The 10,955-nt window shown below is 42.6% G+C and overlaps 1 protein-coding gene across 1 annotated transcript; it reads right to left on the bottom strand.

Moving 5' to 3' along the window:
• Window positions 1-3,250: 3,250 nt before the first annotated feature.
• Window positions 3,251-9,642, bottom strand: LOC120060055 (zona pellucida sperm-binding protein 3-like). The gene is made up of 10 exons (XM_039009119.1): window positions 9,615-9,642; window positions 8,473-8,702; window positions 8,285-8,400; window positions 8,094-8,197; window positions 5,354-5,531; window positions 5,046-5,163; window positions 4,814-4,899; window positions 4,531-4,691; window positions 4,153-4,329; window positions 3,251-3,369 (listed from the first exon to the last, which is right to left on the bottom strand). Exons 1-10 carry the CDS (start codon window positions 9,640-9,642, stop codon window positions 3,251-3,253), a joined length of 1,317 nt encoding a protein of 438 aa, XP_038865047.1.
• Between the last annotated feature and the right edge of the window lie 1,313 nt (window positions 9,643-10,955).

The following is a 10,955-nucleotide window of genomic DNA, read 5'->3' as shown; positions in this document are numbered from 1 at the left end:
CTTCCTATATGGAAGTTTGCTGCAAAATGAGTTCTGTTTTACTCACAGATATAATTCAAACAGTTTTAGAAACTTGAGTGTTTTCTATCCAATAGTAATAATAATATGCATATTGTATGATCTAGAATAGAGTACGAGGCAGTTTAATTTGGGCACGATTTTTTCCAAAGTGAAAATAGCGCCCCCCCTATTGACAAGAAGTTAACTTCATGAGGTAGTTACCTGGAATGCATTTCAATTAACAGGTGTGCCTTTTTTACCTTCATTTAACTAGGCAAGTCAGTTAACTTCGTTCAGCTAGGGGGCAGAATTTTTATGTTTGGAAAAATAACGTTCCCAAGGTAAACGGACTATTTCTCAGGCTCAGATATTAGAATATGCATATAATTGACAGATTAGGATAGAGAACACTAAAGTTTCCAAAACTGTCAAAATATTGTCTAAGTATAACAGAACTGATTTTGCAGGCGAAAACCTGAGGAACTCCAACCCGGACGTGCATTTTTTATCCCTGTTCCATTGCTTGCCCCTCCATTTAAAGGGGTATCACCAGATTCCTTTTCCAATGGCTTCCTCAGGCTGTGACCAGACTTTAGACATAGTTCCAAGCTTTTATTTTGAAAAATTAGTGAGATTTATCAAAACGCGTCAGGTGTCCTTTGATTAGTTCCTGCGCAGGAGAGATGTGGCTCGACATTTTCTTTCTCTGTAGTATTGAACAGTTTACCATCCGGTTGAAATATGATCGATTATGTATGTTAAAAACAACCTGAGGACTTATAAAAAACCTTTGACTTGTTTCTACGAACATTACGGATACTTTTTGGAATTTGTCCGCCCTTCAGTACCGGAACGAGCTTGTGGTTTTCTGAACATAACGCGCAAACCAAATGGTGTTTTTTTGTTATAAAAGTAATATTTATCAAAGAAAAATAACATTTGTGTAACTGGGAGTCTCGTGAGTGCAAACATCCGAAGATTACCAAAGGTAAGCGATTCATTCTATTGCTTTTCTGACTTTCGTGACCATGCTAATTTGGGGCTAGCTGTTCTAGCATTGATTGATACACTCACAAAAGCTTGGATTGCTTTCGCTGTAAATCATATTTTCAAAATCTGACACAATAGGTGGGTTAACAAGCTAAGCTGTGTTTTGGTATATTTCACTTATTGCATGATTATAAATATTTTTAGTAATATTTGGCGCCCTGCAATTCAGCGGTTTAGGAAAATGATCCCGCTAAAGGGATCCGTAGCGCAGAGATGTTAAGTGAGAAATGCTGTCATCAAGGCAAACGGTGGCTACTTTGAAGAATCACAAATATTAACTATATTTGGATTTGTTTAACACCTTTTTGGTTACTACATGATTCCATGTGTTATTTCATAGTTTTGATGTCTTCACTATTATTCTACAATGTAGAAAATAGTAACAAATGAAGTAAAAACTGTGTCCAAACTTTTGACTGGTACTGTATATATGTATAAACCTTTTTGGGTCGGGGGCATTAAGCAACCACTTATGTCTGGAGCTGGCCCTGACCTTCCAAGGTGGTTTGAAAGATAAAAATTCGAATACCGGCCATGCGACTTGCGTCTAACGGTCAAATTTGATCTATTTGCCCTTGTGGTTTTTAGACTGCCATTTTACATATCTTGTTGCTTGCTAGTTAGTCAGTTGGACAAGAACATTTATTGCTTACAGACAAATTAGTGTATGTGCTAGAAAGCTATCTAGCTAGTTGACTGCTGTGGCGAGCAAGAAAGGACTCGTATTGAAAATAATTTCTTTGTCCTTTGAGGCTTTAAGTGTACTAACACTATGATTTTGAATATTCAAAGTAACTGGGAACATCCATGGTAGGTTGTCACCTTAGCGAGTCAGCATTCCAAAACACAGCAGCACCCACCCGTAGCACGCACTCCAGCAGGTATATTTCACTGGTCACCCCCAAAGCCAATTTCTCCTTTCCTTCCAGTTCTGATGCCAAAGACTAGAACGAATTGCAAAAAATAAAAATGATCACTGAAGCTGGAGACTCATATCTCCCTCACTAACTTTAAGCACCAGCTGTCAGGAGCTCACAGATCACTGCACATGGCTCATCTGTAAATACCTCATCGTTATATTTTCTTAGCTCCTTTGCACCCCAGTATCTCTACTTGCACATTCTTCTTCTGCACATCTATTCCTAAATTGTTATTATTTTGCCACTATGGCCTTACCTCCATTATCTTACCTCATTTGCACACTGTATATAGACTATTTTTTATTGTGTTGACTGTTTGATTAATCCATGTGTAACCCTGTTTGTGTCGCACTGCTTTGCTATCTTGGCCACAAGAACTTGTTCTCAACTAGCCTACCTGGTTAAAAAAGGTGAAATACATTTTTTTTAAGACAGATGTGAGCATTAGGCCTTGCAGTGTGAACAAGGCTCAAGTGCACTGATCTATTAGGCAAAACCGATCCATTGATAAGCTGTTCTATACTCCGAGATGCTTTGGGAATATGGGCCTAGAACCCTAAGGCCATTGGCTGCGTTTAGACAGGCAGCCCAATTCTGATCATTTTTTTCACTCATTGGCCTTTTGACCAATTCGATCTGAAAAAAAAACTTTTGCGATTGGTCTAGACCAATTAGTGGAGAAAGATCAGAATTGTGCTGTCGGTCTACATGCAGCCATATAAATACATTTCTAGCTACGCAAACACCAATACAGACCAAAGACTAAGCTAGGAAATGTCAGTTGGCAGTAGCAGGCATTCACTTTAACAAATGAAGGCAATAGTTCAGATTACTCTAGCATGTAGTCCATAATGGTGAAGACAGAAAGTCAGTCGAAGTAGCATTATATCATTTATTTTTCAGAGATTAACAGGCATCTCTTGAGATATCATCTGTGTTATGGTAGTCCCTTCACTGGTTGAGTTCGCCAGGAGCAGATGTGGTGCTTATGTCACTTTGTTGTAGGGTCATCCTCCTTGTGTGCTGGGACATCAGGACCGGCATCAACCTCGGTGAGTTGGAGTGTGCTGCTGCTTGGAGCAAGTCTATTATGGGCCACCACGACAAAAGCGCCTTCCAATTCTAGAAATTGGATAGTGGACTGGGAACATATCCCTTCTTTATGAAACCACATCAAAAGCTCTGAAGTCAGAGGCAGATATTTAAAAGTGATTCTGGCAATTGCCATGTGCAGGTTTTTCCCTCTAAAATAGCAGTACCATCATCCCATACATACCCTTTCAATAGGTTCCAATCTCATACTGATCCTCAGTCAGACCCTCTTTCTCTGTGGTAACCTCAAGGTCTCCAATGGGCTCAGGTGTAGGAATCAACTCAGGGTCTGGGGTGGCCTCCAGCTCTGAGAACAGACTATTTAGCACAGAGCCTACATGCCATTATCATACATGCAAAACAGTAACGTACTGTCATTACCTCTTTGGGCGATTAGTTCTTTCCGCCTGATGAAGCCATCATATGTTGCAGAGCTAACGAGACCGTGCTTGTTGTTGGGTCCGACCCTCGGACCCAAGGGAGAAACCACATTTTGGGATTGGGCGAAATAAGGTCCTGGAATTAAATGTAACAGATTAACACAGCCAGTGTTGGCAGAATTGCTAGCCTATAGGGATAGGACAAGACAGGTGTCCGAAGTGGCACCCGATGACCTATAGAGTGCACTACTTTTGACCAGTGCATCATGGTCTGGGCAATAGTCTAGACATCCTGGTTGCCTCCCACAAATTATATAAACTGGCTTTACACTTCTGTACGTACTAGAATGCGAGTTAGGCAGACTTCGTTGCTCTATGCCAATGTCACTACCTTATCCGCTTGAATACATACAAAATAGCTAGCAAGATGGAGATCAGTTATTTTTAATGAGTGCATTATGCCATTGGCTAGTTTGCCTCAACTACCTACACTAAAACCACTGCAAAGGTATTCCCTACAAAATTTGGTTTCAAATCATGACGTTCTGCTATGTCTACCTCGTGATTTGTTGGGAGAAGTTGCCAAACGAGTCAGTCATTGAAACCAGACCCTAGTCACTGCTGTTGCCTAGGGTTGGATTATCAAGACTACCTGATCAAAGGTAGTGCACTACATAAGGAATAAGATTATGCGATGTCAGTCAAATTACCTCTCTTGTAGTCGATGCTACTCACACGACTGCCAGGTGATACGGGCTTCCTGTCCCCTGTTGAGGCAGGGAAGCCAGGTTTATCGATACCTCCACTCATCCGTGGAGATGCAGGTGTACTCTTCTGTTTACTTGGGAGGACCATCACGGGGCCCACAGTAGTATCCTGGTCCCATACTAAAAGGACAACACATTAAACACATGCAGGCACACACATTTGCAGTCAAGACACTCAATTAGCCTTCCCTCAATTTCCATCTCAACCATATTGGAGAAGGTCCCGCCCCTGCAATGTTTTGAGAAGGTGTTGATGGAATAGAGGCATTAAGACGTCAAATACACCTTTCTTGGCTTTCATCCCAATACTCCAATTGTCACCAGAGGCTGGGGCTTTGTTGCGGTAGACATGAGGTTCAAGTTGGCTACCACCTAGTCTTGGACTGAGGGGACGTTGTGCTGGAGCTTGATCAACCCCCTTCTGTCTACTCAGGCTTGTACAACGCCCACATAGCAAATCATTCTCATCAGCAGACCTCCATCTGAAATGTATGAAAGATCTACTCATGGACCAAGAACACACCAATTAAAAAATATATATGGTTATTCCAGTGAATAGGTCACAGGCCAGTAACAGTAGCTAAGGAAATGTGACTTATCCCACCTGCCATCAATGAAGGAGCATGCTTTAATGCTAGGCTCTGCATGGTTCATGACAGGGACTGCCATAAGGTGGCAGGTGATGTACAGCTGTAAAAAAACAGGATAAGCAAAACAAAGATGCAGAATCACAGTAGCCTACATAATGTCTGTAAATGTTACTGTAGAACCATTTAACTACAGTACCCATAATGGCCTCTACAACATCTGTTATTTTTAAAAAATACCGCTCTCACCTCTGCCCTGTCCTCCTGGTAGAACCTGAAGGCATCAATGTGGAACCCGAGCTTGTTGTCCTGGGTTCTACGCATGAAACCAGAGCGGGAACCAGGCAGCTGGGAATCCGTCAAGCACCTGGAGGGAGATAATATTAAAATACATATTGGGGCATCGTCCTTAGTAACCAATTAAGAAGTCTCAAAGAAGCCACCAAGCACCAGTTGACTACTTTAAAAATGGTGGAAGCCCTCAAATGGCATATACTATCGTTCTCTACGGGCCAGCCGGAGAATAGTCGTTCTAAGCCATTTCCCCCCCTGCTTACCCATCACTCTCAATGAAGACATATCTGGGGACAGAGTTGCTATCAGGGTCCAGTGTGGCCACGCAGCTGCTAACAAAGACCCTGAGCCTGGTGTGGTGAGCAACCCTGACAGACGCCTCAATGTTGATGGGATCACCCAGGAAGTAGACTCCAGAAACCCGCTCATAGAGCCAGTCACCTGGAAAGGAAATGGCAGTAAAGACAGGATATCCAATAATGAACTAATGGAGCCCAACAATACTCCTTATAGTCCAAGGACCATCTGTTTAGATGTGAATTGGCCCTGGCAGCTAAAACATCTATTGTAGTGTAGTTCAAGAAACAAAGCCCTCTTTCATATCACTTCACAAGCGCAACACTTACTCTACCCCATTTAGTTGTAGCCGACAGTATTTCAGTGACAACACGTTTGTGGCATCAATCTTCCGTTTTTTCAAACACTTGTGTAGACACAGATAACCAATTAGCACATGTACGCCTCTGTCTTCTGTATGTTAACAAGCACTGTCACATGGAACCATGTCCGTGTGGGAACCCTATAAAACGTGTAGTAATTTCTCTTTTTTGAAAATGTATCGCTGATATGAAAAACCGTACTGCAAGTGATGCGTTTTAAAGTTACGAACGCGAGTCGCTATTAAAACTACCCCGGCCAGAACATATTGTCAATAGTCGCTCAACTAGTGAGCATCAAATAATGGATTAAAATGAGGGGTTTGTTAACAGGGCCATGTTTTAGTAGGCAAACTGTATAATGTTGTAGATAAGTGTTCCCTATAACCTCTTTCTGGACTACCCATCCCGGATCCGGGATCATTCTCAGAAACGCTGACTAGCATAGCATAGCGCCACAGGGATATAATTTCATGAAATCACAAGTCCAATACAGCAAATGAAAGATAAACATCTTGTGAATCCAGCCAACACGTCCAATTTTTAAAATGTTTTACAGCAAAAACACAACATATATTTATGTTAGCTCACCACAATATCCAAAAACACACCGCCATTTTTTCACAGAAAAGATAGCTTTCACAAAACCCACAAATAGAGATACAATTAATCACTAACCTTTGAACAACTTCAGATGAGTCATATGACATCATGTTATACAATACATTTATGTTTTGTTCGATTATGTGCATATTTATAGCCACAAATCGTGGTTTTACATTGGCGCCATGTTCAGAAATGGCTCAAATAGCAAAAGTAATTACAGATAGCAACGTGAAATACTCATCATAAACTTTGATGAAAGATATATGTTTAACATATAATTAAAGATACACTGGTTCTAAATGCAACCGCTGTGTTTGCTTTTTACTAAAGTTATTTTTTAAATCTCAGCATGCAATAATCTGAGACAGCGCTCAGCCATTCTCTGCCATGTTGGAGTCAACAGAAATACGAAATTACATCATAAATATTCCCTTACCTTTGATGATCTTTCATCAGAATGCAGTGCCAGGAATCCTAGTTCCACAATAAATCGTTTTAGAATGTCCATTACTTCTGTCGAATTAGCAACTTTGGCTAGCATGTGTAGTTCACGTGTCCATCGAACTTCACGCTAATGAACAAAAACTTCAAAAAGTGATATTACAAATTGAATAAACTGGTCAAACTCAGTTGAGAATCAACTTCTCATATATATCCAATAACGTCCCAAACGGAGCATTTCTTCATGTCTATCTAACGCATTGCAGACAAGGACATCACATGCGTAGTGTGCGTGGCCAAGAACTGGCAATCTGCCTGACCAGTCACTCCATTGGCTCTCATCCAGTCCCACATCATGCTAGACGCTTCATTTCACGTTCTACTGCCTGTTGACATCTAGTGGAAGGCGTATGAAGTGCATACAGATCCATAAATATAAGGCAATTGAATAGGCGATGCCTTTCACAGCGACCCATTTCAGAATTTTCACTTCCTGTTTGGAAGTTTGCCTGCCATATGAGTTCTGTTTTACACAGATATAATTCAGACAGTTTCAGAAACTTCAGTGTTTTCTATCCAATAGTAATAATAATATGCATATCATATGATCTAGGACAGAGTACGAGGCCGTTTAATTTGGGCACAAATTCATCCAAAAGTGAAAATGTCAGCCCCTATCCCTAAGATGATAAGTTGTCTGATGTGATTCCGTATTTTGCATGTCAGAGTGGCATTTGTGCTACATAGTACATTTATATCTGCCTGTGGCTATGGAACCCTGACCTGTTCACTGGACGTGCTACCTGTCCCAGACCGGCTGTTTTCAACTCTCAGCAGAGAGTCAGCACAGCAGGAGCGGTAGAGAAACTCTCAATCAGCTATGAAAAGCCAACTGACATTTAGTCCTGAGGTGCTGACCTGTTGCACCCTCGACAACTGCTGTGATTATTATTTGACCACGCATGAACATTTGAACATCTTGGCCATGTTCTGTTATAATCTCCACCCGGCACAGCCAGAAGAGGACTGGCCACCCCCCATAGCCTGGTTGCTCTAGGTTTTGGCCTTTCTAGGGAGTTTTTCCTAGCCACCATGCTTCTACACCTGCAATGCTTGCCGTTTGGGGTTTTAGGCTGGGTTTCTGTACAGCACTTTGATATAGCAGCTGATGTAAGAAGGGCTATATAAATAAATGTGATATCTGAACATTATATTCACGGGTTTTACCAAGCTTCTGGGAGAGCGCCATTGTACCCAAAATTGTACCCTGCAAAATGCAGCCCAGGATTTATATACCCACTTGTCATAAGCTTCAATGAGAACTGCAGGGTGTCTTCAGCAGGCACTGTGGCGGTGAAAGGGATCCAGGTCGGCTGGAGAGGAGAGCTGTCCAAACTGTACTTCCTGAAACAAAGTACAGACCGGTAAATATACCAATAGGTCAACGCAGGATTCCTATGATCGTCATACAACAGTATAGCCTAAACTCACCTTTCATAATGACACTCAATTGGGATTACAGCACCAGCCATTCGAATAACGGCATCTGGTGTGGTTCTGGGTGTATATCTGAGGAGGTTTGTGTAGATCAATGAGTCTTCGTTCATCTGTGGAGTCACAAAGCAGCATTTAAGAGAAGGTTGTTTCAAGAAGTCAACTACTGAAAACAAATATATTACCAGGTACTTGGTTCCACAGTCCGAAAGTGCTGCAAATATTCTGTACTCATCACCGGCTGCTGACGCTGTAGCCCTACAGTGGTCTTGGTCTTGGTACTGTTCAACTCCAAGTCGCAGGTCATCCACGTCGATTAGATTACCGAGTTTAAACAAATCAGCCTTCACGACTATCTCCATGTAGTCTGAATGGCACGTCACAGCGACAGTTTCTACTCTAACTGGCCTTGAAACTGTTTGTTGGATTGGAGGCTGTTTAAAGTGTGGCCGATTGTCAAATTGCAGTGTTCGCCTTGGAAGTTGTTGCCATGTGTCAGTGCTATAAGTATATGACAAAGCAGGAGAGATTAAGAAGTTTTCCACAAGTAAAAACCAAACCAGTAGCTTGAACAATAACCTGAGCATGTTTGCCATCATGAGTCCCATGCCAACAACTAATGTGACTCTGTAGGTTAGAGGACAGCGTGCCTCTGCTATGCTACAATTGATGAAACTGAGGTAGCTTTTAACAACCAACCAGGCTGCACACCTGGGCTGGATTACGCCCTAATTGGGCCTTGCATCTGATTAGTCAAGATCTTTAATTGGCACGCATGTTCAAATCAAATCAAATCACATTTTATTTGTCACATACACATGGTTAGCAGATGTTAATGCGAGTGTAGCGAAATGCTTGTGCTTCTGGTTCCGACAGTGCAGTAATATCTAACAAGTAATCTAACAGTTCCCCAACAACTACCTAATAAACACAAATCTCAAAGGGGTGAATGAGAATATGTACATATAAATATAAGGATGAACGATGGCCAAGCGGCATAGGCAAGGTGCAACAGATGGTATAAAATACAGTACATAAATATGATATGAGTAATGTAAGATATGTAAACATTATTAAGTGGCATCGTTTAAAGTGACTAGTGATCCATTTGTTAAAGTGGCCAGTGATTGGGTCTCCATGTAGGCAGCAGCCTCTCTGAGTTAGTGACTGCTGTTTAGCAGTCTGATGGCCTTGAGATAGAAGCTGTTCTTCAGTCTCTCGGTCCCAGCTTCGATGCACCTGTACTGACCTCACCTTCTGGATGGTAGCGGTGTGAACAGGCAGTGGCTCGGGTGGCTGTTGTCTTTGATGATCTTTTTTTGCCTACCTGTGACATCGGGTGCTATAGATGTCATGGTGGGCAGGTAGTTTGCCCCCGGTGATGTGTTGTGCAGACCGCACCACCCTCTGGAGAGCCTTGCGGTTGAGGGCAAGATGTTGCCGTACTAGGCTGTGATACATCCTGACAGGATGCTCTCGATTGTGGAACTGTAAAAGTTAGTCAGGGTTTTGGGTGACAAGCCACATTTCTTCAGCCTCCTGAGGTTGAAGAGGCGCTGTTGTGCCTTCTTCACCACACTCTCTGTGTGGGTGGACCATTTCAGTTTGTCGTTGATGTGTATGCCGAGGAACATTAAAACTTTCCACTTTCTCCACTATTGTCTCTTCAATGTAGGTGGGGGGGGGGGGGGGGGGGTTTGTGCTCCTGTTTCCTGAAGTCCACGATCATCTCTTTTTTCTTTTGACGTTGAGTGAGAAGTTGTTTTCCTGACACCACACTCCGAGTGCCCTCACCTCCTCCCTGTAGGCTGTCTCGTCGATGTTGGTAATCAAGCCCACTACTGTTGTGTCGTCTGCAAACTTGATGGTTGAGTTGGAGGTGTGCATGGCCACGCAGTCATGGGTGAACAGGGAGTACAGGAGGGGGCTGTGCATGCACTCGTGTGGGGCCCCAGTGTTCAGAGTCAGCGAGGTAGAGATGTTGTTTCTTACGTTCACCACCTGGGGGCAGCCCATCAGAAAAGTCCAGGACTCAATTGCACAGGGTGGGATTGAGGCCCAGGGCCTCCAGCTTGACGATGAGCTTGGAGGGTACTATGGTGGTGAATGCTGAGCTGTAGTAAATGAACAGCATTCTTACATAGGTATTCCTCTTGTCCAGATGGGATACGGCAGTGTGCAGTGTGATGGCGATTGCATCATCTATGGACCTGTTTGGGCGGTATGCAAACTGAAGTGGGTCTAGGGTGGCCGGAAGGTCGAGATGATTTGATCATTGACTAGTCTCTTAAAGCACTTCAGGATGACAGAAGTGAGTGCTACGGTGCGGTAGTCATTTAGTTCAGTTATCTTTGCCTTCCATTGTAGTGACCCCATAATAATAACCTAAATGAGTGAATAGAATAATACAAAATATTACAAAACATGCATCCTGTTTGCTACAAGGCACTAAAGTAATACTGCAAAAAAACACAGCGAAGGAATACACTTTTTTTGGTGGTGCCTGCATCATGATATGGGTATGCTTGACATCGGCAAAGACTGGGGAGTTTTTCAGGATAAAACGAAATGGGATGGAGCTAAGCACAGGCAAAATCCTAGACGAAAACCTGCTTCAGTCTGCTTTACACAAGACACTGAGACACATCTACACTGGAGTTGCTTACCA

Source organism: Salvelinus namaycush, chromosome 15 (genome assembly GCF_016432855.1).
Source record: "Salvelinus namaycush isolate Seneca chromosome 15, SaNama_1.0, whole genome shotgun sequence".
Lineage (NCBI taxonomy): Eukaryota > Metazoa > Chordata > Actinopteri > Salmoniformes > Salmonidae > Salvelinus > Salvelinus namaycush.
This window is presented reverse-complemented; position numbering and strand designations above follow the sequence as displayed.

Bases quoted from the DNA above. Each gene is read 5' to 3' on its own strand.
- LOC120060055 (XM_039009119.1), bottom strand. From the start codon at position 9,642: ATGACATCTATAGCACCCGATGTCACAG. The intron at 8,703-9,614 runs GTAGGCAAAAAA...TCCAACAAACAG, and splicing joins TATAGCACCCGATGTCACAG to TTTCAAGGCCAGTTAGAGTA. The intron at 3,370-4,152 runs GTAATTTGACTG...GTCTGTTCTCAG, and splicing joins TAGCATCGACTACAAGAGAG to AGCTGGAGGCCACCCCAGAC.